Below are 24,897 nucleotides of genomic sequence, written 5' to 3' on the forward strand. Positions count from 1 at the left end.
TGCTTTTTTCTTCCAGTTTTATTGAGATATAATTGTATAAGGTGTACAGCATAATGATTTGACTTACATACATCGTGAAAAGATTATCACAAGTTAGTAAATATCCATCATCTCATATAGATACAAACAGAGAAATAGAAAAAAATAGAAAAAAAGTTTTTTCTTGTGATGAGAATTCTTAGGATTTACTCTTTTAACAACTTTCATATGTAACATACAGCAGTGTTAATTATATTTATCATGTTGTACGTTACATACCTGAGAAGCACAGAATTTATTTAGTCTGGTTAGATGTTTCTGTTTTAGTCAATTCACAATTTAGTTTGTGTAAATTTCATTTTTTCATATAACCTCTGCAATTTCAATGGATAAACCACTCTTCATTATTTGTGCAACTTACTAAAATAATCAGATGACATCTTTGAAGGCACATCAATTGTTACTGAGTTTCCTTTACTTCTGTCTTTAGCAATATTAGGCCAAACAAGAAACCACTTCTAGAACAGCACACTTTCCTTAAAATTCTGGATGTTATATAAAAAATACTTCCTTTAAAATTCATGACTAAACTGGTAAAATCAGAGATTTCCTTGTCAGTCAAATAATTTGACATTTGACTCCTTAATAAAAGGAGTAAGTAGAGAAGTGAAGCATTAGAACCAAAATTTTCCATAGTGATGTCTGCTGATCCCTGGTGGTCTAGAGTATGGATTTTAATGGATTATGTGTTCTGGGGGATAGGAATCTGGTGTTCCTGGCAGGGTGGGTGGTAAGATCTAAAATCCCCTGTATAAAGCCAAAACCCCAAAACGACAGCTCCCTCAGAAAGTAAAGCAGAGAAATATCTCTTCTGAACATTGAGATGGTGAGTGTGGAAGCTGTCCAAATCTGGCTCTGGTGTCTAACATTACTACTTCCATATCTTAAAAAATGCCAACCCAAAGATTACATTTAAAATTGGCCAGAATTGATATGTCTCCCAGGTAGCTGGCAGAAATATATTCAAAAAAATTTTCAAGGTCTTTAATGCAGACCTTAAGGAATTACCACAGATACAATTCCAAGGAATCCAAGCTCACAGTTAAAAGACAGGTGGGAAATACTTCAGGTGTATTAGCTTTAATTATTATGGTAACTATTAGCACAAAAAATGTTTAACATTTTTGAGAAGTAACCTTCTCCTTTGTATTTTCTAAGAGTTCTTTTTTTACATCTTTATTAGAGTATAATTGCTTTACAATGGTGTGTTAGTTTCTGCTTTATAACAAAGTAAATCAATTATATATATACATATGTTCCCATATCTCTTCCTTCTTGCGTCTCCCTCCCTCCCACCCTCCCTATCCCACCCCTCCAGGTGGTCACAAAGCACCGAGCTGATCTCCCTGTGCTATGTGGCTGCTTTCCACTAGCTATCTATTTTACATTTGGTAGTGTGTATATGTCCATGCCTCTCTCGCTTTGTCACAGCTTACCCTTCCCCCTCCCCATATCCTCAAGTCCATTCTCTAGTAGGTCTTTGTAAGAGTTTTTTTTTAAATTAGAAATTTATGTTGAATGTTTGAAATACATTGTAAATTTTAAAATATTCTCTAGGCTTTTTAGAAGGATGACACAAACCATGCCTTTCAATTTCTTCATAATTATTTTTCTCACTTGATCATAGTTCACCTAATAAAAATAGAATAACTTTGTGACAGAGATTTCTTTGGTTTATTCTTTTCCCATCGAAGTGCTGGATTTATATTGGAAGCAATATTAGAATATTTATATAGCACTTTCTCTGAAGAGCACTTATTATGTGGTAAGCACTTTACACCTATGACTATCTTAGTGCTAATAATAACCAAATAGTTGTTACTTTTATTATCTCCATCATATAGATGAGGAAAAGGAAGCTCAGGGGGTTAAGCAAAATCACACAGCTACTAAGTCTTGAAACAAAGACCGATTGGCTACAGAGTTGCTGCACTGTTGACCCCTATGCTACACTGCATCTCTGAAAGATCTTCCATGACTACAATCTAAATTAGGATCCTTTTATATCTTTGATAGCACTCTATTCTTTTTTGCCTGAGCAATAGTACAATTTAAAATTATCAATTAATTAATTAGTTTAATGTCTGTCTCCTCTGGTCTCTTTCACTTTGAGAGCAGGAGCCATTTCTTCCATTTCTCTGCCATATACCCAATGCCTAGCATGTAGTAGACGCTCAATAACTAGTTGAGTGAATCATTGCAAGAAAGGTAACTAAGAAAAATGTTTCCTTCATGGAGTAATGTCTCCATCTTGTGGACTTTTAGAATACTGTCCAAAAAATTTTTCTTTTAACAAGGAAGGTTTCACAGGAGAATTGATTCTCCTATTTTCCAGACTACATGTCCGGGAAACATGAGAATTTTTGTTGTTGTTATTGGACTGTTCCTTTTGAGACTTTTAGAGCTGTAGAAAAGCACCGCCCCTTCAGGGCAGGTTTTCCCTTACTAGATTTGCTTGGTGAAACCAATTGTGCAACTGGGTAATTAACTGGCATCAATCTAAGTCCAGAACTCGTTTGATTCTACCTTGCCAAAGGTAGAGCACAGATCCATCAACAAACTCTTGGCTCCGAATGATCACTCGGGCACATCCAGAGCCCCTTCTATGCAGCGTTCTACTACCTAAGAGGTCTATCGGCCGCAGTCCCTATCTCTCCATCACATATTCCTCACAGCGTATGATGGCTAAAGTAGAAATTGTGTACAGAAATAACCTCTGCCCTACCATCTGTAAATCAGTTATACATATACATATGTTCGCATATCTTGTTATAAAGCAGAAAGTAAAGCAGGAGTAAATTGCACTCCATTCTAAATCCTAAATTTTACTTGTATAATATTTTGCACATATAATTTGTAATAATTGTTTTAAAAATACAATATGTTAAATAGAGCTACGTCTCTACCTATTATGGGCAGTTCATTTTATGAAGTTAACATAAACTTGCTATTTAAACCAGACATGGACAAAAAGAAAAGGAAAAACTTTAAGCCAGTATGATTATAATTGGAGATTATATATACTGAGTCTGGTTTTTCCCCCCGTTTAATCTAGGTCCAAGTCTGGTTCTCTTTCACTATCCGACAACCGAGGTGACAGGCCGGAGGTCTAGGACACCAGCGAGAGCCCCTCCTTCCCCACGATTCTATGGTCCTCAGGTTACTCTCGTCACTGGGAACTCTATGGTTCCGGGGCGGGCTGGGAGGCCTGAGTTTGAAAGCCGTGGCGGGAAGATGGCGGCCGCACCTGTCGCCAGCTTTCGTTTCTTCCGAGCGGGAGGACGCTGGGACTGTGCCTTTCCCTGAATGGCCGAGAAGATTTCGCGATGAATCTGACGCGCTGGAGTGGGAAACGCCGACGTTCAGCACCAGGCTCAGACTTCTTTTCGGGAAGTGGCGGTGACAGCAGTGACAGCCCCCTGCTCCTCTCGGGGCCGGTGCTGAGCCCGCCCCCGGGCCTGAGACGCAGCCTGAAGGACCGCGGCCGCCCGCCGGCCAGAGCTGCAGGTACTCGCAGGCACTCCGTGGGCAGCGGGCGTGGTAGGCAGCTCAGCCGGGCCACTCGTCGGGAGGTGTCCTCACCGCGCGGAGCTCGCGCGTTTGCACGGCCTGCTAGGCTTCTACTCCCCTTTCTCAGTTTGTGACTAGGACCTGGTGCGGCACGTCACTTTCTGTTGACGTGGAAGAGCTTTCAGTCCATATTCAGCGACTGTCTGGTAGTAATCTTCAAGTGGTTTCTGGGTCTTTTCGACCTTTATTTACGGAAACAACTTACTAGTTGGCCAAATCTCATCACCTGTAGGGAATTCACTCCTAATAGCGCCCAGTGCTCCTTACAGATCCTTATATTGTATGTGTTTTATGTCAGGATGTACTTTAAATAGCCTCTTTACAACACATAGGAATCCCAAAACACAGTGGAAAGCAAATTACTGAAGTCTTACGTTAGAACTAAATTCAACTATTTCCTTTTTTTTCCTAAAAGGGAAATGCAAGCAGACGTTTCCTGACGATAAAGTAGACAAGCTGCTATTGGCAAACTGGGGGCTTCCTACAGCGGTTCTGGAGAAATATCACAGTTTTGGTGTAAAAAAGATGTTTGAATGGCAAGCAGAGTGCCTTTTGCTTGGACAAGTCCTGGAAGGAAAGAATTTAGTCTATTCAGGTATTCAAATTTGTGCAAGTTAATTTCTCTACTATTTTTAAGACATTATTAATGTAAAGGACACTCTATTGAGGTAAGGTGGGTGAGAGTGCTTTATAACTAGATAAAGTCTTAAAATATTTGAAAAGCAGAGTTTCATCATATGCATACTTAAATTATGAAAATTCCATTAGATGGTAGGGTGGGGGAAGGCAAAAACCCAACAATTTAAACAGAATTATCTGCCTACCATTTCTCTCAAAAAACATGTGTCCCAGAGCTTCCCTGGTGGCGCAGTGGTTGAGAGTCCGCCTGCCGATGCAGGGGACACGGGTTTGTGCCCCGGTCCGGGAAGATCCCACATGCCGCGGAGCGGCTGGGCCCGTGAGCCATGGCCGCTGAGCCTGCGTATCCGGAGCCTGTGCTCCACAGCGGGAGAGGCCACAACAGTGAGAGGCCCGTGTACCGCAAAGAAAAACAACAACAAAAAAAACATGTCCCAGAGTGAGTGTGCAGTATGAGATGTAAATGTGCTCTTCCCACAGTTGATCTCACTTGCTTTTCAGTGTGTGAACATTTTACGTTGTATGTTTATAAATTGACCTGCTTATACAGGATTGTATATACAAAGCCCTATGTAATATACTTTATGAAAGGTTTATATGAGCTTTCAAGAGCAACTTTGACTTACATAATTTTTAGCCGTCTGTGCTTAGTATACTGACTTTAGAATCTAATCACTTGGTAAGATGTACGTCCTTTGTATCAGTTTTCTCTGAAATTGTGAGTCATCCAGATTTTCATTATGGCTGCCAAAATAATTAGAGAGTTAACTGTCAATAGATATAAGTTCAGGCTGTTTACTGACTGTGTAACCTTGCAAATTAGTTGAGAGAGAGAAGCAGAGGGAGGGAGGGAGCGAGCGCCTACGTGCACAGAGAGCATGAGTGCCAGGGTGTGGGCTTAGAAAAGTTTTTGGCGTGTAAGAAATACTCAGTTAATGCTAACTAGTGGCAGTTGGTGGCATTGGTAGAATGGCCTGACCGTTTCAGTTGCTTAAACAAGAACTTGGGTGTCATTCATAACTCTGCTCACCAACTCACATTAATTAATCACCAAGTGTAGTGTCTGTTACCTCAAATGTCTTGATTCTGGCTACTACTCTCTGTTCTTAGGTCCATTACCTAGTTTACTATCATCTTCTAGACTATGCAATAGTTCTCTAACTAGTTAATCTTTTCTTTCTGCTCTTGCTTTGCTCCTGCAGCCAAAAGTGATCTCTATAAAGTATAAATATGATTTTGTCATTCCTTTTCATAAAACTCACTTGTCACTCTGCATTGTAGGATTATAAAAGTCTTCTCCATGTGGCACTTTCATATCTCTTTTTTCACTCCCCTACTTGTACTTTATACTTCAGGCTTACTAAATTACTTGCTATCATCTGAACATACCAGGCTTTCCTCTAGACCTTTACATATGCTGTTTTTTTCTGCTGGGCATTCCTTTCTTCTTGCCTTCTTTGCTCTCATAAGTTCTGTTTCCATAAACTTCCTTACAGCTCTTCTCCCTCAACTTCTATCATAGCTCCTATCACAATGTATTAAAGCATTTTATCTATTTCCCCAAAGCAGGGCTTTTAACTGTTCAGTACTTAAAGGAAAGAATCTTTAGGTATAAGCTAGGTACTCAGTAATATTCATCATTTATTTGATGTAAAGATTTATTTGTCTCTGTTTTCACTGTGAGAGTATTTAGAAACCTGGTTTAAAGTCAGGGGCATTTCAGGGTATAAAGGTTTCAAATGCTAGCTGGGGCCTTAATGATAGTTTAGCCTTGGGCTATTTAGTTACTGGATATGATTTAAAATGTTTATTAATGCAGTGTATCAAATATTACTTCTTTTTGTGATAACCTTGCCGAATAACTTGTTTTAGCTCCTACAAGTGCTGGGAAGACTCTTGTTGCTGAACTACTTATTTTGAAGCGGGTCTTGGAAACGCGGAAGAAAGCTCTATTTATTCTGCCCTTTGTCTCTGTGGCTAAAGAGAAGAAATACTATTTCCAGGTAATGTTCTTTTACTAAGTTTGAAATTGTGAAAGGCCTATTATTGGCAGCTTCGGCTTTACTCATTTGAAATGGAATTATAAAAGCAATTGGAAAATAAAATTTCTTTTATTACATCCCAATGTAGCTTTAAAAGTTGACCATTTATGAGGGGAAACTTTTAAATTACTGCATAAAGGAGAAAGGGCCATTAAATCAAAGAGCAATCGGTGAAAATTGTGTAAAAATTTATAAACTTTTCCTTAGGAAATAGGCAGAGTAATCTAATTAGCATATAAAAGTGCAAATTAAGAATCAAACTCTTAAGTGAATAGTAGGACTAGACTGAAGCATGGAAAGGAAGTGTGTTTGAGGAAGCATATCCCATCCTGATGCAGGGCCATTTGGGAACGTTAGAGGATGAAGAACAAGATCCATTGGTGCTTATGTAAAGCTCCAAACCTGTGTTTTCTTCTCCTGTTCTCCTGCAAAAATGAATGACAACAGTATACATTTGTGTGACGCTCACTGGTCTTTAAGGTATTTTTACAAATACAATATTTCATTAAATAGAATAAATTTATTCTGATTTCTGCAGTGAAAAAATGTGATTTTGGAATGCCAAGATTATTGCAGTGGTAATACAAAAAATCTGAGTTCTAGTCCCAGTTTTGTCACTACCTGTGTCTTCAGGCCAGATACATAATTTGCTGGGCCTCAGCTTTTTCCACTGGTAAAATGAAACTATGGGGTTAACTATGGGTTAACTTAGTAAACACTCAGAAACATTTTATTGAATGAACAGCTCTAAAATTCAATGGTTCTATAAATCTTTTTAACAGTTATTTCAGAGGTCAAATAACCAACAAAGCTGGTTCTACATGGTAACATCCTTTCAACTTAGACCAAAGTAACAAAATAATGATCCTTTTTACTGAGAAGGTATGTTAGTTAAAAGTTAAACTAAAAAAATTAACATCAAAGTCCCATTGCATTTGACTTTTGAAAGCTTTTCTTCCGTTGTATAAAAAACTAATCTTTAGTGGGATAATGAGAATATTTTCCTCACGAAGTATAAATTTGTTTCTGAAAATATTACATTAGTGTTAAAGAAAGAGTGAGTTTCTTGCTTGTTTATTAGATTAAAAATGTTAGTGCTTAAGGTAGTTTTTCTTTAATTTTAATTTCTATAAAGAGCTCTTAGAACTTATTTGATTAAGTATGCCATTTTATTTGACTCTGTCTTAACAGAAAATCTCTGTACTGAGTTTTGTCAGTTCTGAACTTCTTATTTTTAGTATATGATTCTAAAAAGAACCAGTGTGCCCTGACCAGGAATAACTAACAGTAATCTGATAAATGTATTTGAATACTTATATCTATGTTTTGGGAAAGAACCAATTTAAGATTCATGAATTTCAAATATTTTCCCCTGTATTTTTCCTTTTTACTCAATTTAGAGTCTGTTTCAGGAAGTAGGAATAAAAGTAGATGGTTATATGGGCAGTACCTCTCCAACAGGGCGTTTCTCTTCTTTGGATATTGCTGTCTGCACAATTGAGAGAGCCAATGGTCTGATCAATCGCCTCATAGAGGAAAATAAGATGGATCTATTAGGTAAGCAAATAAGAAAATAAGTATATACTTTCTCTTGCTATTTTTGATAGAATGGAGTGGAGCTGTTGTGATTTCTGTATGACTTATGTTTTATTCTATTGTCTGTCATTTACTTCTGGAGGTGAAAATTGGCATCTGTAATGTTAGGAACTCTGTAAAAAAAAAAAAAAAAAGTTTTGCATCCTACTGATGTTATTGACTCTACTTCCTTGTATTTTTGCACTTTACAAAGCATAGAGGGTATTCTTGAACCCTCAAGTCATTTCTCATTGCTTCTTTCCTATCTAAAGTTTACCAGGAATAGAAGGAAGCACCTGCCATCTCTGCAATTAGTGTATATATGTATTCATTATCATATTCTGGTACTGTGGTATCTAGATTAGGCCTGGACCCAGAGGCTACCATTTAGCAGGCAAATGGTAGGGAGCTATAGAAACTGGCACTGTATTTGAGCTTGGAACTTTTCTACCTTAATCCTTTTTTTTTTTTTCCTTTTCCAACCACTTGGGAAAGCCCACTATGTAGAGGTAGCAACAGGAAGAGAATGGTTATAGCAGCAATAGAAGCTGCAAGAATATCAGTTAGCTACTCATTGTTTTCCTGGTGAACTTAAATGGTAAAGTTAGGGTAGGGTAGGGGTGGGGAGTAAAATCAAAGATTAATGAGACACAGGCTCCACTCTATAAAGCTTGGAGAGAGAAATCACATTCATCAGTTTGTATCAGAATTGTCAGATTGTGTTATATCAGATTAAGTGTTATATCTACTATACCTAGCACAGTTCTTGGCACACTAGGTAGAATAAATATTTTTTGGATGGATGAATGCTGAAATAAGTCATCATACAATATGATTTGGAAATAGCTTACTGATGAGGAAAAGGGTCATCATGTACCATTAGGAAATAGTCTGAAAGGTCTTTATTTTTGTAGGGGGATTTGTGGGGGGGACACTAGTGCACATACAAACTATGATATTATGAAAATGTTTAAAGGAGGCATTCGTTGATACAAATTTCAGTACTTCTTGAGCATTATTCCAAGTGCATAGACTGGTTTGATTCTCCAAGTAGGGGAGGAGGTAATTATGATCATATTTATGTTTTATAGTAGGGTGAGTCACTAGTCTACCATAATCAAACAAAAACATCCTCTTAAAATCATTTATTTCTTCCTGATCTGATTCTGTTTTTCTAAGCACTTGCTAACATCAGTATGGTTGCCCTGGCTGTTTTCCCCATAGCAAACTCAACCCACTGAATAATTGTTGTGGATGTCCTTGATTTTCATCGTACATGTATTTCTACAAGGTTGCCAATTAAGAATTGTCTGATAACATGACGAAGTTTTTCTTGAGTTAGACCTGAGTTAGCTAATCATTGATTTCTAGATCCAGGATACATTGTGGTAAGACCACTTATTATACTTGAAATATCTTGGAAAAGAATTGTCTGCTATGTGGAATCTGATTTTTGTTTTATGGTTAGAAATTTGTATTACATGCAGTATATTATAATGCCAGCTATTTATGGTACAAGATACAAGATATTGAGTCTTAAAATTCTTGGAATTGTGAAATTCTGTAAAAACTAGTATCTGGAAAATCTCTTTAGGAATGGTGGTTGTGGATGAATTGCATATGCTGGGGGACTCTCCCCGAGGGTATCTGCTGGAACTTCTGCTGACTAAGATTTCCTATATTACTCAGAAATCAGCATCTTGGTAAGTACCTGAAATAACTAAGTTCCTGAGATTCTAAAGAATGTTGAGAATGTGTTTGCAAAAGTGCATAATAACTAGGAGTTAAATACATCAGAGGAGGGTAGTACTTATTTAGAACAAACTCATGTACAGCATTTCATTTATGTTCCAAAAGAAGTACTTAAGACTAAGAGTGATTTTAGATTATTTTTAAAACATTCTTAAATTTCTGACTGCTCACCACTTTTATGATAGATTTTTTAAAATCCAGTTTTTGTATTTGTTATCTGTATGCACATCCTTTTTAAGTAGTCAAGGCTAATTATGAAAAATAGCATTTCTTTATCCCCTACTTTCCAGAGGTAACTATTTTTAACTCTTACAGCTTTTTTTCTTTTTTTAAAAAAATTTATTTTATTTATTTATTTTTGGCTGTGTTGGGTTTTTGTTGCTGCGTGCGGGCTTTCTCTAGTTGCGGCGAGCGGGGGCTACTCTTCGTTGCGGTGCACGGGCTTCTCATTGCAGTGGCTTCTCCTGTTGCAGAGCACAGGCTCCAGGTGCATGGGCCTCAGTAGTTGCGTCACTCGGGCTCAGTAGCTGTGGCACGCGGGCTTTAGAGCTCAGGCTCAGTAGTTGTGGCACACGGGCTTAGTTGCTCTGCGGCATGTGGGATCTTCCCAGACCAGGTATTGAACCCGTGTCCCCTGCATTGGCAGGCGGATTCTTAACTGTGCCACCAGGGAAGCCCCTCTTACAGCTTTTTAAAAATTCTGTTTACACGGATATCTCTAAATATAGCTACTTGAGTTTTTAGTTTTACACATTATGTATTGACTTTTTACTATGGAAGATGAAGATCTAGCTCTTTTTTATATTCTTTGCTCACTCCGCCTGATCTCCTCATCCAGCCCCTTAGTCTTTCTTTATCCTCTCATTATATTCCCATTCTTCAAATATACTTATGTTCTAATTTTGCTTAGTTCAGTATTCAATATTACACTGTTATGACTATATAAGTGTCGTTGTCAACTGAGCCATGTGGTATATTATGATTATTTTTACTTTCTAAATAACTTTTTGTTTTCTCTGAAATTAATAAATGTCTTTTGTTTGATGAGTTGGTTTTCTGTGAACTTATCATTGATTTATCTCTAGCATCTTCCCCACTTATATAAATCTCCACCCAGTATGTTCCAATACATTTGTTATTCTGCCCAATTTGTTTTCTTGAAGAAGTTTCTCCTAAAGCCTCCTGAGTTGTTCCAATTTAGATAGGTGGTTAATCTATATATGTGCTGTACAACAGTTATCTTGAGATCTCTTTTTATCATTATCATTCATTCCCATTGCTGTTTGCTTGAGTCAGAGCCCTCCTTTTTTGTGATCATATGTATTTCTCTTGATTCACTTTCTCATTTTAGTGGGGATATCTTCTAGGAAGTTCCACTTTATTTCAGTGTACAGGCTATTATGGGTATAAATTTTGCAAAAATTAGCATGTCTGAAAATGCCTTACAATTATTTCATAGATTTTCCAGGTACAAATGTCAAGATTTTAAACACTTTTAGAGTTTTTAACATAGTACTTCATTTTTCTCATTACTATTGAGAAATGCAGTGCCATGCTAATCCTTCATCCTTTGTATAAATTTTATAAATTTATTTATTTATTTTTGGCTGCGTTGGGTCTTCGTTGCTGCGCGTGGGCTTTCTCTAGTTGTGGTGAGCAGGGGCTACTCTTACTTGCGGTGTGTGGGCTTCTCATTGCGGTGGCTTCTCTTGCTGGGGAGCACGGGCTCTAGGTGCGCAGACTTCAGTAGTTGTGGCTCGTGGGCTCTAGAGTGCAGACTCAGTAGTTGTGGTGCGCGGGCTTAGCTGCTCCCTGGCATGTGGGATCTTCCTGGACCAGGGCTTGAACCTGTGTCCCCTGCATTGGCAGGCAGATTCTGAACCACTGGGCCACCAAGGGAGCCCTGTATAAATTTTAAAATTTTTCTCTGAGAGTTTTTAAGAGATCCTTTTCTTCCTTAGTATTGTGAAATTGCACTGATGTGTCTCGGTGTTGGTCTATTTTCTAACATTGTTCTGGGTACTCAGTAGTTGCTTTTAATCTAGGAGCTCTTGTCTTTCAGTTTAGGGAGATTTTAACACATCTCTTGCAGTATGTGGGAAAACATGCAGATAGTCATCTATGTCCCAAATTAGTAGGATATAGAAGATATGACTAATACAATTAGCAAATTTGACCTAATGGATGTATGTAGAATATTTACCAAATAAGAGCAGTATATATATTCTTTTCAGTTACATATGAAACATTTACAAAAAAAAACCCCTATCATGTGCTAGGCCATAAAACAACATATTTAAAGGATTTAAGTCATTTAAAATATATTCTTTGACAGCAGTGGAATTAAGCTAGAAATAACTATAAGAAAAACATAACTGAAAGATGCCCACATATTTAGAAATTAATAAATAATTCTGACCCCTTTTGGGGTGAAAAAAATAATCACAGTAAAAACAGGAAGATAGTTTGGAATGAAAGTATAATAAAAATATCTCCTAATGAAATTGTGAAATGCAGCTAGAGTTGTTTTTTTTGTTTGTTTGTTTTGCGGTACGCGGGCCTCTCACTGTTGTGGCCTCTCCTGTTGTGGAGCACAGGCTCCGGATGCGCAGGCTCAGTGGCCACGGCTTACTAGCCGCTCCACGGCATGTGGGAATCTTCTCAGACTGGAGCACGAACCCATGTCCCCTGCATCGATCGGCAGGTGGACTCTCAACCACTGTGCCACCAGGGAAGCCCTAGAGTTGTTTTTAAAGGGAAATTGATAGTATGCAGTGTGTATATTATTAAAGACGAGAGACTGGAAAATTAATGACTTATTCATCTCTAGAACTTAGAAAAAGAATAGTAAAATAATGCCACAGAGAGTGGAAGGAAAGAAATAATAAAGACAAGAACAAAAATTAATGAAAGAGGAAAGTCATTATCCTGAACATTAAAAAAAATTCTACAAGTCAATGAGGAAAAATACAATGTAATATATCAATGGGTAAGGAACTTGAAAGACATTTATAAGAGGGTATCCAAATGGTGTCTAAACATGAAATGGTGCTTAATCTCATTAGTAATCAAGGAAATGTAAATCACCTCTTCAAAGAGCTATTACCACACACTGTCCAAAATACCTAACAGACTGACAATACTAAGTGGTAACAAAGATGTGGAACAGTAAGGAAGTCCTAGCCACAGCAATCAGACAAGAAAAAAAAAAATAAAAGGAATCCAAATTGGAAAGGAAGAAGTAAATCTGCCACTGTTTGCAGGTGACATGATAACTATACACAGAAAATCCTAAAGACACCACCAAAATACTAGAACTCATCAATGAACTATGTAAAGTTGTAGGATACAAAATTAACATATAGAAACCTGTTGTATTTCTGTATGCTGACACGAATTATCAGAGAAATTAGGAAAACAGTCCTATTTATAATTGCATCAAAAAGAATCAAAATCCTAGGACTAAGTCTCACTAAGGAGGTAGAAGACCAGTGCAATCCCTATCAAATTACCAATGGCATTTTTTGCAGACCTAGAGCAAAAAAATGTTAAAATTTGTATGGAAACACAAAAGACCCCGAATAGCCAAAGCAGTCTAAAAAAGAAAAATGGAGCTGGAGGAATCAGGCTCCCTGACTTCAGAGTATACTATAAAGCTTTGTTCCGGTACCATACTGTAATCAAAACAGTTTGGTACTGGCACAAAGACAGACTTATAGATCAATGGAACAGTATAGAAAGCTCAGAAATAAACCCATGCACCTATGGTCAATTAATCTATGACAAAGGCAGCAAGAGTATACAATGGAGAAAAGACTGTTTCTTTAATAAGTGGCACTGTGAAAACTGGACAGCTACATGTAAAAGAATGAAATTAGAATACTCCATAACACCATACACAAAAACAAACTCAAAATGGATTAAGGACCTAAATGTAAGACGAGATGCTATAGAATTCCTAGGGGAAAACACTCTTTGGCAGAACACTCTTTGACATAAATTGCAGCAAGATCTTTTTGGATTCACCTCCCAGAGTAATTAAAATGAAAACAAAAATTAACAGGTGGGACCTAATTAAACTTAAAAGCTTTTGCATAGCAAAGGAAACCATAAACAAGATGAAAAGACAACTCATAGAATAGGAGAAAATATTTGCAAACAGAGTGACCCACATGGGTTTAATCTCCAAAATAGACAAACAGCTCATGCAGCCCAATATCATAAAAACAAACAACCCAATAAAAAATGAGCAGAAGATCTAAATAGACATTTCTCCAAAGAAGAATACAGATGGCCAAAAAACACATGAAAAGATACTCAGCATCGCTATTTATTAGAGAAATGCAAATCAAAACTACAATGATGTATCACTTCACACAGAATCACCATCATTAAAAATTCTACAAACTATAAATGCTGGAGAGGGTGTGGAGAAAAGGAAACACTCCTACACTGTTGGTGGGAATGTATATTGGTACAGCCTCTATGTGAACAGTACGGAGGGTCCTTAAAAAACTAAAAATAGAACTATCATATGATGCAGCAATCCCACTCCTGGCCATATACCTGGAGAAAACCATAATTTGAAAAGATACATGCACACCAATGTTCACTGCAGCACTAATTACAGTAGCCAGGACATGGAAGCAACCTAAATGTCCATCAACAGGAATGGATAAAGAAGATGTGGTACATATATACAATGGAATATTACTTAGCCATAAAAAAGAACAAAATAACACCATTTGCAGCAACATGGATGGACCTAGAGATTGTCGTAAGGAGTGAAGTAAGTCAGACACAGAAAGACAGGTGTCATATAATATCACTTATATATGGAATCTAATAAAAAATGATATAAATGAACTTACTTACAAAACAAAAACAGACTCACAGATCTTGAAATCAAACTTATGGTTACCATAGGGGAAATGTGGGGGGAAGTGATAAATTAGGAGATTGGGATTAACCTATACATACTACCATATATAAAATAGGGAACTAACAAGGCTGTACTGTATAGCACAGGGAACTCTACTCAATACTCTAATTACCTATACTGGAAAAGAATCTGAAAAAGAATAGATAAATGTATATGTATAACTGAATCACTTTGCTGTACACCTGAAACTAAAACAACATTGTAAATCAACTATACTCCAATATATATATATATAAAAATCCTAGGAATAAGTCTAACTAATGAGGTAGAAGACCTGTACTCAGAAAACTATAAGACACTGATGAAAGAAATTGAAGACAACACAGACAGATGGAAAGCTATACTGTGTTCATGGATTGGAAGAATAAATATTATTAAAATGACCATACTACACAAGGCAAGTTACACATTCAGTGCAATCCCTTCCAAAATACCAATGGCATTTTTCACAGAACTAAAATGAAAAATTGTAAAATTTGTATGGAAACACATAAGACCTGAATAGCCAAAACAGTCTGGAGAAAGAATAACAAAGCTGGAGACATCACACTCCCTGACTTCAGACTATAGTGCAAAGCTACAGTAATCAAAACAGTATGGTACTGGCATAAAAACAGACACATAAATCAGTGAAACAGATTAGAAAGCCCAGAAATGAGCCCAGACTTTTATGGGCAATTAATCTATGACAAAGGAGGCAAGAATATACAACAATGGTGAAAAGACAGCCTTTTCAATAAATGGTGTTGGTAAAACTGGATTACTGTCTCACAGCATGCACAAAAATAAATTCAAAATGGATTAAAGATTTAAATCAAGACCTGAAACCATAAAACTTCTAGAAGAAAGAATAGGCAGTATGCTCTTTGATGTTGCTCTTAGTAATATTTTTAGGATATGTCTCCTCAGGCAAGGGAAACAAAAGTAAAAATAAACAAATGGGACTATATCAAACTAAAAGGTTTCTGCACAGCAAAGGAAACTTTCAACAAAATGAAAAGGCTGCATACTGAATGGGAGAAGATTTTTGCAAATGATGTATTCAGTAAGGGGTTAATATCTAAAATATATGAAGAATTCATATCAATCAACATAAAAAAATCCAATTAAGAATGGGCAGGGGCTTCCCTGGTGGCGCAGTGGTTGAGAACCCGCCTGCCAACGCAGGGGACACGGGTTCGTGCCCTGGTCTGGGAAGATCCCACATGCCGCGGAGCAACTGAGCCCGTGAGCCACAACTGCTGAGGCTGCGCTCGAGAGCCCGCGAGCCACAGCTACGGAGCCTGCGCTCGAGAGCCCATGCACCACAACTACTGAAGCCCACGCACCTAGAGCCCGTGCTCTGCAAGAGAATCCACCGCAATGAGAAGCCCACGCACCGCAATGAAGACCCAACGCAGCCAAAAATAAATAAATAAATTTGTAAAAAAAAAAAAAAAAAAAAAAAAAAAGAATGGGCAGAGGGTCTGAATAGACATTTTTCCAAAGAAGACATACAGATGGCCAACAGGCATATGAAAAGATGCTCAACGTCACTAATCATCAGTGAAATACAAATCAAAACCACAATGTGATATCACCTCACACCTGTCAGAATGGCTGTTATCAAAAAAGACAGCAAATAACAAGTGTGGGCAAGGATGTGGAGAAAAGAGAACCCTTGCGCACTTTCGGTGGGAATATAATTGCTGCAGCCACTATGGAAAACAGTATGGCGATTCCTCAAAAAATTAAAAGTAGAACTGCCATATGATCCAGCAATTCTACCCCTGGGTATTTATCTGAAGTAAAACAAAAACACTAATTTGGAAAAGATATGTGCACTCCTAGACTTAGAGCAGCATTATTTACAATAGCTAAGATATGGAAGCAACCAAGTGCCCATCAATAGATGAATGGATAAAGAAAACATGGTGTATTTATATACAATGGAATATTATTCAACCATACGAAAGAAGGAAATCCTGCTGTTTGCAACAACATAGATGGACTTAGAGGGCATTATGCTAAGTGAAATAAGTGAGACAGAGAAAGACAAATACTTTATGATTTCACTTACATGTGGAATCTAAAAATACAGAACAGATGGTTGCCAGAAGGATGGGGGTTGTGGGGAGGAAAGAAATAGGTGAGGAAGATTGAGGTATAAATTTCAGTTGCAAAATAAATGAGTCATGGATATGAAGTGTACAATGTGGAGAATATAGTTAATAACTAATAGCTTTGTATGATGACATATTGTAACAAGACTTACGCTGATCATTTTGAAATGTATAGAAATATTGAATCACTGTGTTGTATAACAGAAACTAACAGTGTTGTAGGTCAATTATACTTCAAAAATGAACAAACTCGTAGAAAAAGAGATCAGATTTGTGGGTTACCAGAAGCAGAGTTGGGGAGAGAAGGAGCTGAATGAAGGTAGACAAAGGAACAAACTTCCTGTTATAAGATAACTAAGTACTAGGGATGTAACGTACAACATGATAAATATAATTAACACTGCTGTATGTTATATATAAAAGTCATTGAGAGTAAATCCTAAGAGTTCTCATCACAAGGAAAAAACTTTTCTCTGTTTTTTTAATGTTGTATCTATATGAGATAATGGATGTTCCCAAAACTTATTGTGATAATCTTTTCATGATGTAAGTCAAATCATTATGCTGTACACCTTAAACTTATACAGTGCTGTGTGTCAATTATATCTCAATAAAACGGGGAAAAAACACACATGGATTGCAGGGGTGTAACTCTGGTGCAGTCTCTTTGGAAAACAGTTGGACATTATCTAATAAAATCAAGATAATATAAGACCTAGCAATTTTACTCCTAGGTATATACCCTAAAGAAATTTATGCACGTATATACCAAAGGACACGACCAAGAATATTGTTAGCACCATTTGTAATTAGTACTGTGTGTCTTTTAGCATCATTTTCATTTGTTTTTCACAGCCAGGCATATTTAGCCAGTCCTCTGTCTAATGCCGTGCAGATTGTTGGCATGAGTGCTACTCTCCCAAATTTGGAGCTTGTGGCTTCCTGGTTGAATGCTGAACTCTACCACACTGACTTTCGCCCTGTACCACTGCTGGAATCAGTAAAAATTGGAAATTCTATTTATGACTCTTCATTGAAGCCTGTGAGGGAATTTCAACCCATGCTGCAAGTAAAGGTAAGTCATTATTTTTATATAATTACCACCAGTACCTTTGTGTTTGATTGCATTTTCTCACAAGTTAACAGTTGTTTTTGTTTTTTGCTATACGCGGGCCTCTCACCGTTGTGGCCTCTCCTGTTGCAGAGCACAGGCTTTGGACGTGCAGGCTCAGCGGCCATGGCTCACGGGCCCAGCCGCTCCGCGGCATGTGGGATCTTCCCGGACCAGGGCACGAACCCGTGTCCCCTGCGTTGGCAGGTGGACTCTCAACCACCACGCCACCAGGGAAGCCCAAGTTAACAGTTTTTGAGTTAAGTAAAGTAGGGGGTTGCAAAGTAGTTGATTATGCATTATATATGCATTAGAAGGATTCCTAATGCTAAGCTAATTGGTTTCATATTAAAGAATTGGTGGTGTTGGTGAGAGAGGAAATGTAGCTGTGTCTTAAATTTAAGTATTATCATTTCCTATAAGTGTAAGTATAAAATTTTGTAGATTTTTGTTTTTAACTAGGAAAAAGATTTTCTTATGGCTTTGTTTACACTAAACACTAACGTGGAAAATTGACTTTTTGTTTAATGTTATAGGTATAATATAGTAGAGTGGAAAATTCATTTTTTGGAGTCAGAAAGACCTACTTCTGATACTTCATAGGGATACTTGATATGGCTATGATATTAGTTGAATCACATAACTCCTCTGAATATAGTGTCTTCATCTATAAAATGGGATGTAATACTTGTATTTAGTATTGTAAGAATGAAATTTGATTTAAAAAAATTGCCTAGCACCTAGAAAGGGCCTGAGAAATATCCCCTCCGCACACCCCTAAATACACTTTAAAACATTTAGTTCACAATATTTTTCTAAGCCTGATTCTTCAGTACTGAGGTTAAAGGACTGACTCATGATCTGTGCTGCGAGGGATCTGTTTTTATGCCGAGCAGTGCCTCTGAGTACTGAAAAAGTTAAGGGTAAGTTTAGAACTAGGAATAGGACTAAATTCATGTGTTTTAGTACCGTCATAGGTATGCATTTGTAGCTTCTGCATGCCTGGTATGGAATCTTATTTAGTTGCTTCGCTCTGTACCCCAAATTTCACCTGACTGTGCCTTGGTTACCTTAAGTATATAAGTAAACACATTCATCTACTCTCCTGTTAATCTTCTTCTATTATCATGCCTATGCCTCCACCTCATTTAAATGTTACAACTCTTACCTGGATTTTTGAAATAGACTCATAATTGATCTCTTTGCTTCCTACTTTGTCCCCTTCAGTCTGTGCTTAAATCAAGAGCTAGTGACCTATTTAAAATGAATATCACATTCTGCTCAAAAACTTGTGATGGTTCCCTGTTTCATTTAGAATGAAAGCCAACATCTTTAAAGTAGCCTACAAGCCCCTGCATGATCTGCCCCACTCCCTTAGTGCGCTGACTTCAGTTTCTATATTCCTTCTTACTTCCTCCGTAGCCTTTTTGCTATTCCATAATATGCCAAGAATCTCCCACCTCAGGTTCTCTTTATCTGGAATGCTTTCTCCCCCAGGCATCAGTAGGGTTTACCCTTTCACCTTTGGACCTTTACTCAAATATCAATTTCTCAGACCTTCCTTGGCCACCTTATTTAAATTGCTGTGTTCTCCCATTCCTCCTATTTTCCCTGTTTTATTTTTCCCCTTTGCACTTTTCAAAATTGAACATACTACGCGTTTTACTTATCTTGTTGTTTTTATCTATCTTTTCTTACTGGAGTAGAAGAACTCTGAGGGCAGAGCTGTTTTTCTGCTTTATTCTCCATCCGCAGTGCCTAGAACAATATATGGCACATAGTAAATATTTGCTTAATGAGTGAATGGATTAATGAATTAATCCAGTTACACACACTGACCTTCCAGTTTTGAGAACTCCCTGGGCCACCACTGGGTGTTTACAAATGCTCTTTGTTCTGCTTGAGATGTGTTCTCTATCCCCCAGTTACCTTTCATTAGGATAATGCTTCCCATTCTTCACGTCTCAGCTAAATCATCAGTTTCTCAGGGAAACCTTTCTTTCAGATCTTTCAAATTTATGTCAAATATGAGGCTTCAAAACACCATAAAAGTCTCTTTTATAGTACGTATTATGATTGTATTTTACATTTGTTTGTTTAGTACTTTAATATGTTTCCCCAGTGAGACCTAAACTCCTTAAAGATAGTACCTTGACTTTCTTTTACTCACCATAATATCCCCATTACCTGAGGGTTGGAGGTCAGTCAATATTAGTTGAATGAATATAAGATATTTCCTACTCACCTTGCATCATAAGGAAGTTTATTTTCTTCTCTTTCTGCTTTTTCTTTGTTTTATTACTGATTTTGTGTAACTGATTTTTATCATGCCTTTGAGTAGAAAAACCTTTCCCTTGAAGCAAAATGAATGACTTTAAAATGATACGAAAATGTTTTGAAAGTACTACTATAGTGGCAACTTCTCTTTCTTTTATAGGGAGATGAGGACCATGTCGTGAGTTTATGTTATGAGACCATTCGTGATAACCATTCAGTATTACTTTTCTGTCCGTCAAAGAAATGGTGTGAGAAGTTGGCAGATATCATTGCCTATGCGTTTTACAGTCTACACCATCAAGCTGAGGGTAAGTTACTGATAGCAGTGAAAGCCTCCATACTTAGGACATTTGCTTGAAAGTAATGTTAATAATTATATTAGCAAAGCATGGCTCTCTTTCATCATTGCCACCACCTGCCTACTGTATACTCCTTTGTAAAACTATGCTTTTGTGACTAATCATCTCCTTATCCTCCTTACAGACGATGTGTACACACATTTAGACTAATCTTCAGAATTTTAAAATGTTGGATTTCTACAGGTATATACTGAGGTTCTTCATCTAGGATCTATGGGCTTTGAGACGTTGACCTTGGAGCCCCTAAATTGTATAAAAAACTTCACATATACACATTTTTTTGGGGAAAGCAGTCATATCTTTTTTATATTTCCAAACTGTAACTCTAAAAAGAATCATACACACACACACACACACACACACACACACACACACACACACACATATGTACATATACATATATACACATGTATTGGGTTGGCCAAAAAGTTTGTTCATAACATCTTATGGAAAAAGCTGAATGAACTTTTTGGCCAACCCAATATTTTAGAAGCTTTACTGAGGTGGAATTTATGTGGAATAAAATGTACCCACTTGAAGTGTGTAACTTCATGAATTTTAACAAATGTGTTCACCTGTTTAACTCCCCCACTGTGATCAACATGTAGAACATTTCTGTCACTCTAAAATGTTCTCTTTTGCTGTCAATCTCCTCCCTCTATCCCCAGCTTCAGGCAACCATTCATATATTTTCTGTCACTCTAGATTAGTTGTGTCTTTTCTAAGAATTTCATATAGTAAATGAAGTCATATTGTGTGTATGTGTCTTTTGTGCCTGGATTCTTTTACTCATCATAATATTTTTAAGATTCATCCAGATTGTTACTTTTATCAATTTGTTTCTTTTTTATTGCAGAGTATTGATCTAGTATATTGCTATAACCATTAATATATATTTTTACTGATTCTAGGATGAATACTAGCTTATGGTCCCTTGGGGTCAAAGATAAGTGTAGGGAAGACAGAGACCAGTTCTAGTTACAGAATACTGTGATATTTTATGACTTTGTTATGACAGTGGCATCTTGAGGACAGGTGATGGATATCTCAAGCCTAACTCCAATAAGTAAACTTTGCCTGAAGTTATATTGGGTAGACTCTGATCCAACGTTTTAATATCTCTTCTAGTTCCCTCTTAATTGATACTTTCTTATTATGCCAACTTATATTTTTTATGTGAACCATGATAACTTATATTCCTTAATAACCAGAAACATTATTAATATTTTCTTTGCTTGAGGCTCCGTTATTTTGATTTATAGCAGTGGTTCCCAAATCCTGGTGCTTAGACTGGAGCCTGGGCTATGATGAACTTTTCACCAGAAAAGTAAAGACATGGCAGCACATTTTTCATAAAGATGAAGTTTAAATTTTGAAATTATCCCTACTAATTTTTTTATGTTAAAATAACTTTTCTTTTGAAATAAGGAATCAATGATAATTTAAAAAAAATTTTAAATTGTTCTTAGAGAAATAAAACTTTGGCAACCCTCTGTGGATCCTCAAAATTTTAGGAAAAGTTTACCTAAAAGACTTAAAAATATATAAAATATAAGATATATTCTATGAGAAGGTTTACTAGTTCAGAAATCCAAAAGTCTAAGAAATTCTTTAAGCAAACAGTTCTTGCATCTAAGTCTTCTGGGGGAAGTTACACATAGAGGCAAAAACAGAGGGTAATGTATGATTAATTACCACATTGGTGCCAAAAAGGCTAGAAGAATTGTCATTTAGAACTAAGCTCCTATGTGATTCTGACACTGCTGGTTTGGTGGGGTGGGGCACACTTTGAGCGAGGATTTTGATTTTTAGTCTCTGAGTGGTAGTATCTGTAATTTTCTCCTTCCTTCAGCTGTTTCTTTGATCTCCTCCTGTGGGCTTGATCTCACCCTGATATAGTGTTTCCTAAACTTTGGTACACATTAGAATTGCCTGGGGAGATTTAAAAATTGTTATGTCCAGGTTGCATCGCATCACAAAGTCCAGAGGTGAATGCCAGGCATCAGTATTTTTAAAAGATGTCCAGGTGATTTTTTTTTTTTTTTGGCGGTACGCGGGCCTCTCACTGTTGTGGCCTCTCCCGTTGCAGAGCACAGGCTCAGCGGCCATGGCTTACGGGCCCAGTCACTCGGTGGCATGTGGGATCTTCCCGGACCGGGGCATGAACCCGTGTCCCCTGCATCAGCAGGTGGACTCTCAACCACTGCGCCACCGGAGAAGCCCCGTCCAGGTGATTATTATAAGTAGTAGTTTCAGAACCATTGCCCTCTGTCATGACTCAGGCAGATAGCAGTTAAAGAGGTCCAAGGGGAGGTGACAGTGTTGATGATTTTTTTGTGACAGGATTGGTAAGATCATCTGAACTTCCACCAGTGATACTGGAACAAAAGGGCCTCCTAGAAGTGATGGATCAGTTAAAACGTTTGCCTTCAGGACTGGACTCTGTATTACAAAAAACTGTGCCATGGGGAGTAGCGTTTCATCATGCAGGTATCCGTATTTATAATATGTTATTAAAAAGCCCCCTCCAAGAATCCTTATAATTTCTTCATTTTTATTTTTATATTTGATTTGCATTTGATTTCTTGTTAACCACACTTAATACTCTTAGATTTTATTTTAAGAAATTGTGTGATTAAGGTTAAACAAGAATAAGAATAACATGTAGGTTTACTTATCTGTATGGTATATAAATACTAGATATAAGCTTTCTTGTACCATTGGGGAAATGAATTCTAAAATTATTACCTTTCTATACTTTGTTTTCTTAAAAATTAGGTTAGAGTGGTACTTGCTATCCTAATTTTATGCCACTTTGTTTCCTTTTATCTCAAGGGGTATTAGAAATATTCTCACGAGTATATCAAAATCAAATTAAGTTTAGAATTTGTCATATTATATTTTGAGAGGGCTACAAGTGTTTAAAAACCAAATACCTAGGTTGTCAAAATTGCAAGGGTTATGACAGTCACCAAATTGAATAATTTCATTCAGGGTATGATCTGTCAATGATGATATGTGCTGAGGATATGATTAAGAATATATAGTTTCTGGGGAGTGGGAAGGGTAAGCTGTGACAAAGCGAGAGAGAGGCATGGACATATATACACTACCAAACGTTAAGGTAGATAGCTAGTGGGAAGCAGCCGCATAGCACAGGGAGATCAGCTTGGTGCTTTGTGACCGCCTGGAGGGGTGGGATAGGGAGGGTGGGAGGGAGGAAGAAGCAAGAGGGAGGAGATATGGGAACATATGTATATGTATAACTGATTCACTTTGTTATAAAGCAGAAACTAACACACCATTGTAAAGCAATTATACTTCAATAAAGATGTAAAAAAGAAAAAAAGAATATATAGTTTCTATGATTAGGAACTTAACCTTTTCAATTTATTTAAAGTTTTTATCGTGCTATATATAAATAAAATTTTAAAAAATATATATATATACCTATACACACAAACACATAAAAAATTTTCATTGTATATAACTTATAATGCATACTAATAAAATGAATACCGGTGGACCCACAACTTATTTACAAACTAGAATCCCAATCCTTTTGATTTTTTTTAAAATAAAAGAAAATAAAAAATAAGCCACGTAAGTGTGTATTCTATGTGCTGTTTTTCTCATGTGCTGAGAGAGCACATTTTCTATGTGCTGTATTTACTCATGTATTTATTTTTCAGACATTTATTTATGTGTCTCACCATGGTGTTGGATAGACCCTGCAGATACTGTCATAAGGCATGTCTCTACCTTCAAGGAGTTCTTGTCTAGAGCAGGGGTCAGCAAACTACAGTCTGCTGGTCAAATCCAGCTGTTTTTGTAAATAAAGTTTTATTGAAACACAGTCTTGCCCATTTGTTTTGCGGCTGCTTTCACGTGACAGTGGTAGAGTTGAGTAGTTGCAGCAGGGACCATCTGTCCTGCAAAACCTAAAATATTTACAGATAAAGTTTGATAACCCCTGGTCTAGAAGATGAGATAGAAGTACAGTATACAGTACAAGGGTTGGCAGATTATACTCTTAAATTGGTACACTTTGATTACTTCTTTGTTTACAGTTATAACAATAGCTTGAAAAAAATCTTTACATGCTTGTAACAGATTCTCAGATCCATTTGTAAGTGATCAAGTACAATATTTTCATTATATGTTAATAAGTATATGTTATTGTAATTTCTTTTTTTTAGGTCTTACTTTTGAGGAGAGGGATATCATTGAAGGAGCCTTCCGTCAAGGTCAGATTCGGGTCTTGGCAGCAACTTCTACTCTTTCATCTGGGGTGAATTTACCGGCACGTCGTGTAATCATTCGGACTCCTATTTTCAGTGGTCGACCTCTAGATATTCTTACTTACAAGCAGATGGTTGGTCGTGCTGGCAGGAAAGGAGTAGACACAGTAGGTAAGTGAGTTTGAATTTTGTAATAGTGTTGCTGAAGGACAGTGTCAGTCTACCTGAAATTGAATGGCAACCCATTT

The 24,897-nt window shown here is 37.0% G+C and overlaps 1 protein-coding gene across 1 annotated transcript in view; it reads left to right on the forward strand.

Annotated features, from left to right (window-relative positions):
* The first annotated feature begins 3,242 nt into the window (after positions 1-3,242).
* POLQ (DNA polymerase theta) overlaps positions 3,243-24,897 on the forward strand; it is a 115,220-nt gene continuing 93,565 nt past the window's right edge. Inside the window, exons 1-9 of the mRNA XM_032631419.1 lie at positions 3,243-3,546; positions 4,025-4,204; positions 6,121-6,251; positions 7,691-7,847; positions 9,460-9,568; positions 17,517-17,736; positions 20,210-20,357; positions 22,752-22,898; positions 24,608-24,820. Of these exons, the coding sequence (XP_032487310.1) occupies positions 3,366-3,546; positions 4,025-4,204; positions 6,121-6,251; positions 7,691-7,847; positions 9,460-9,568; positions 17,517-17,736; positions 20,210-20,357; positions 22,752-22,898; positions 24,608-24,820 (1,486 nt within the window). The 5' untranslated portion in view covers positions 3,243-3,365. The remainder of the gene's footprint in view (positions 3,547-4,024; positions 4,205-6,120; positions 6,252-7,690; positions 7,848-9,459; positions 9,569-17,516; positions 17,737-20,209; positions 20,358-22,751; positions 22,899-24,607; positions 24,821-24,897) is intronic.

The sequence above is a fragment of the Phocoena sinus genome, chromosome 4, assembly GCF_008692025.1.
Source record: "Phocoena sinus isolate mPhoSin1 chromosome 4, mPhoSin1.pri, whole genome shotgun sequence".
In the NCBI taxonomy this organism is placed as follows: domain Eukaryota; kingdom Metazoa; phylum Chordata; class Mammalia; order Artiodactyla; family Phocoenidae; genus Phocoena; species Phocoena sinus.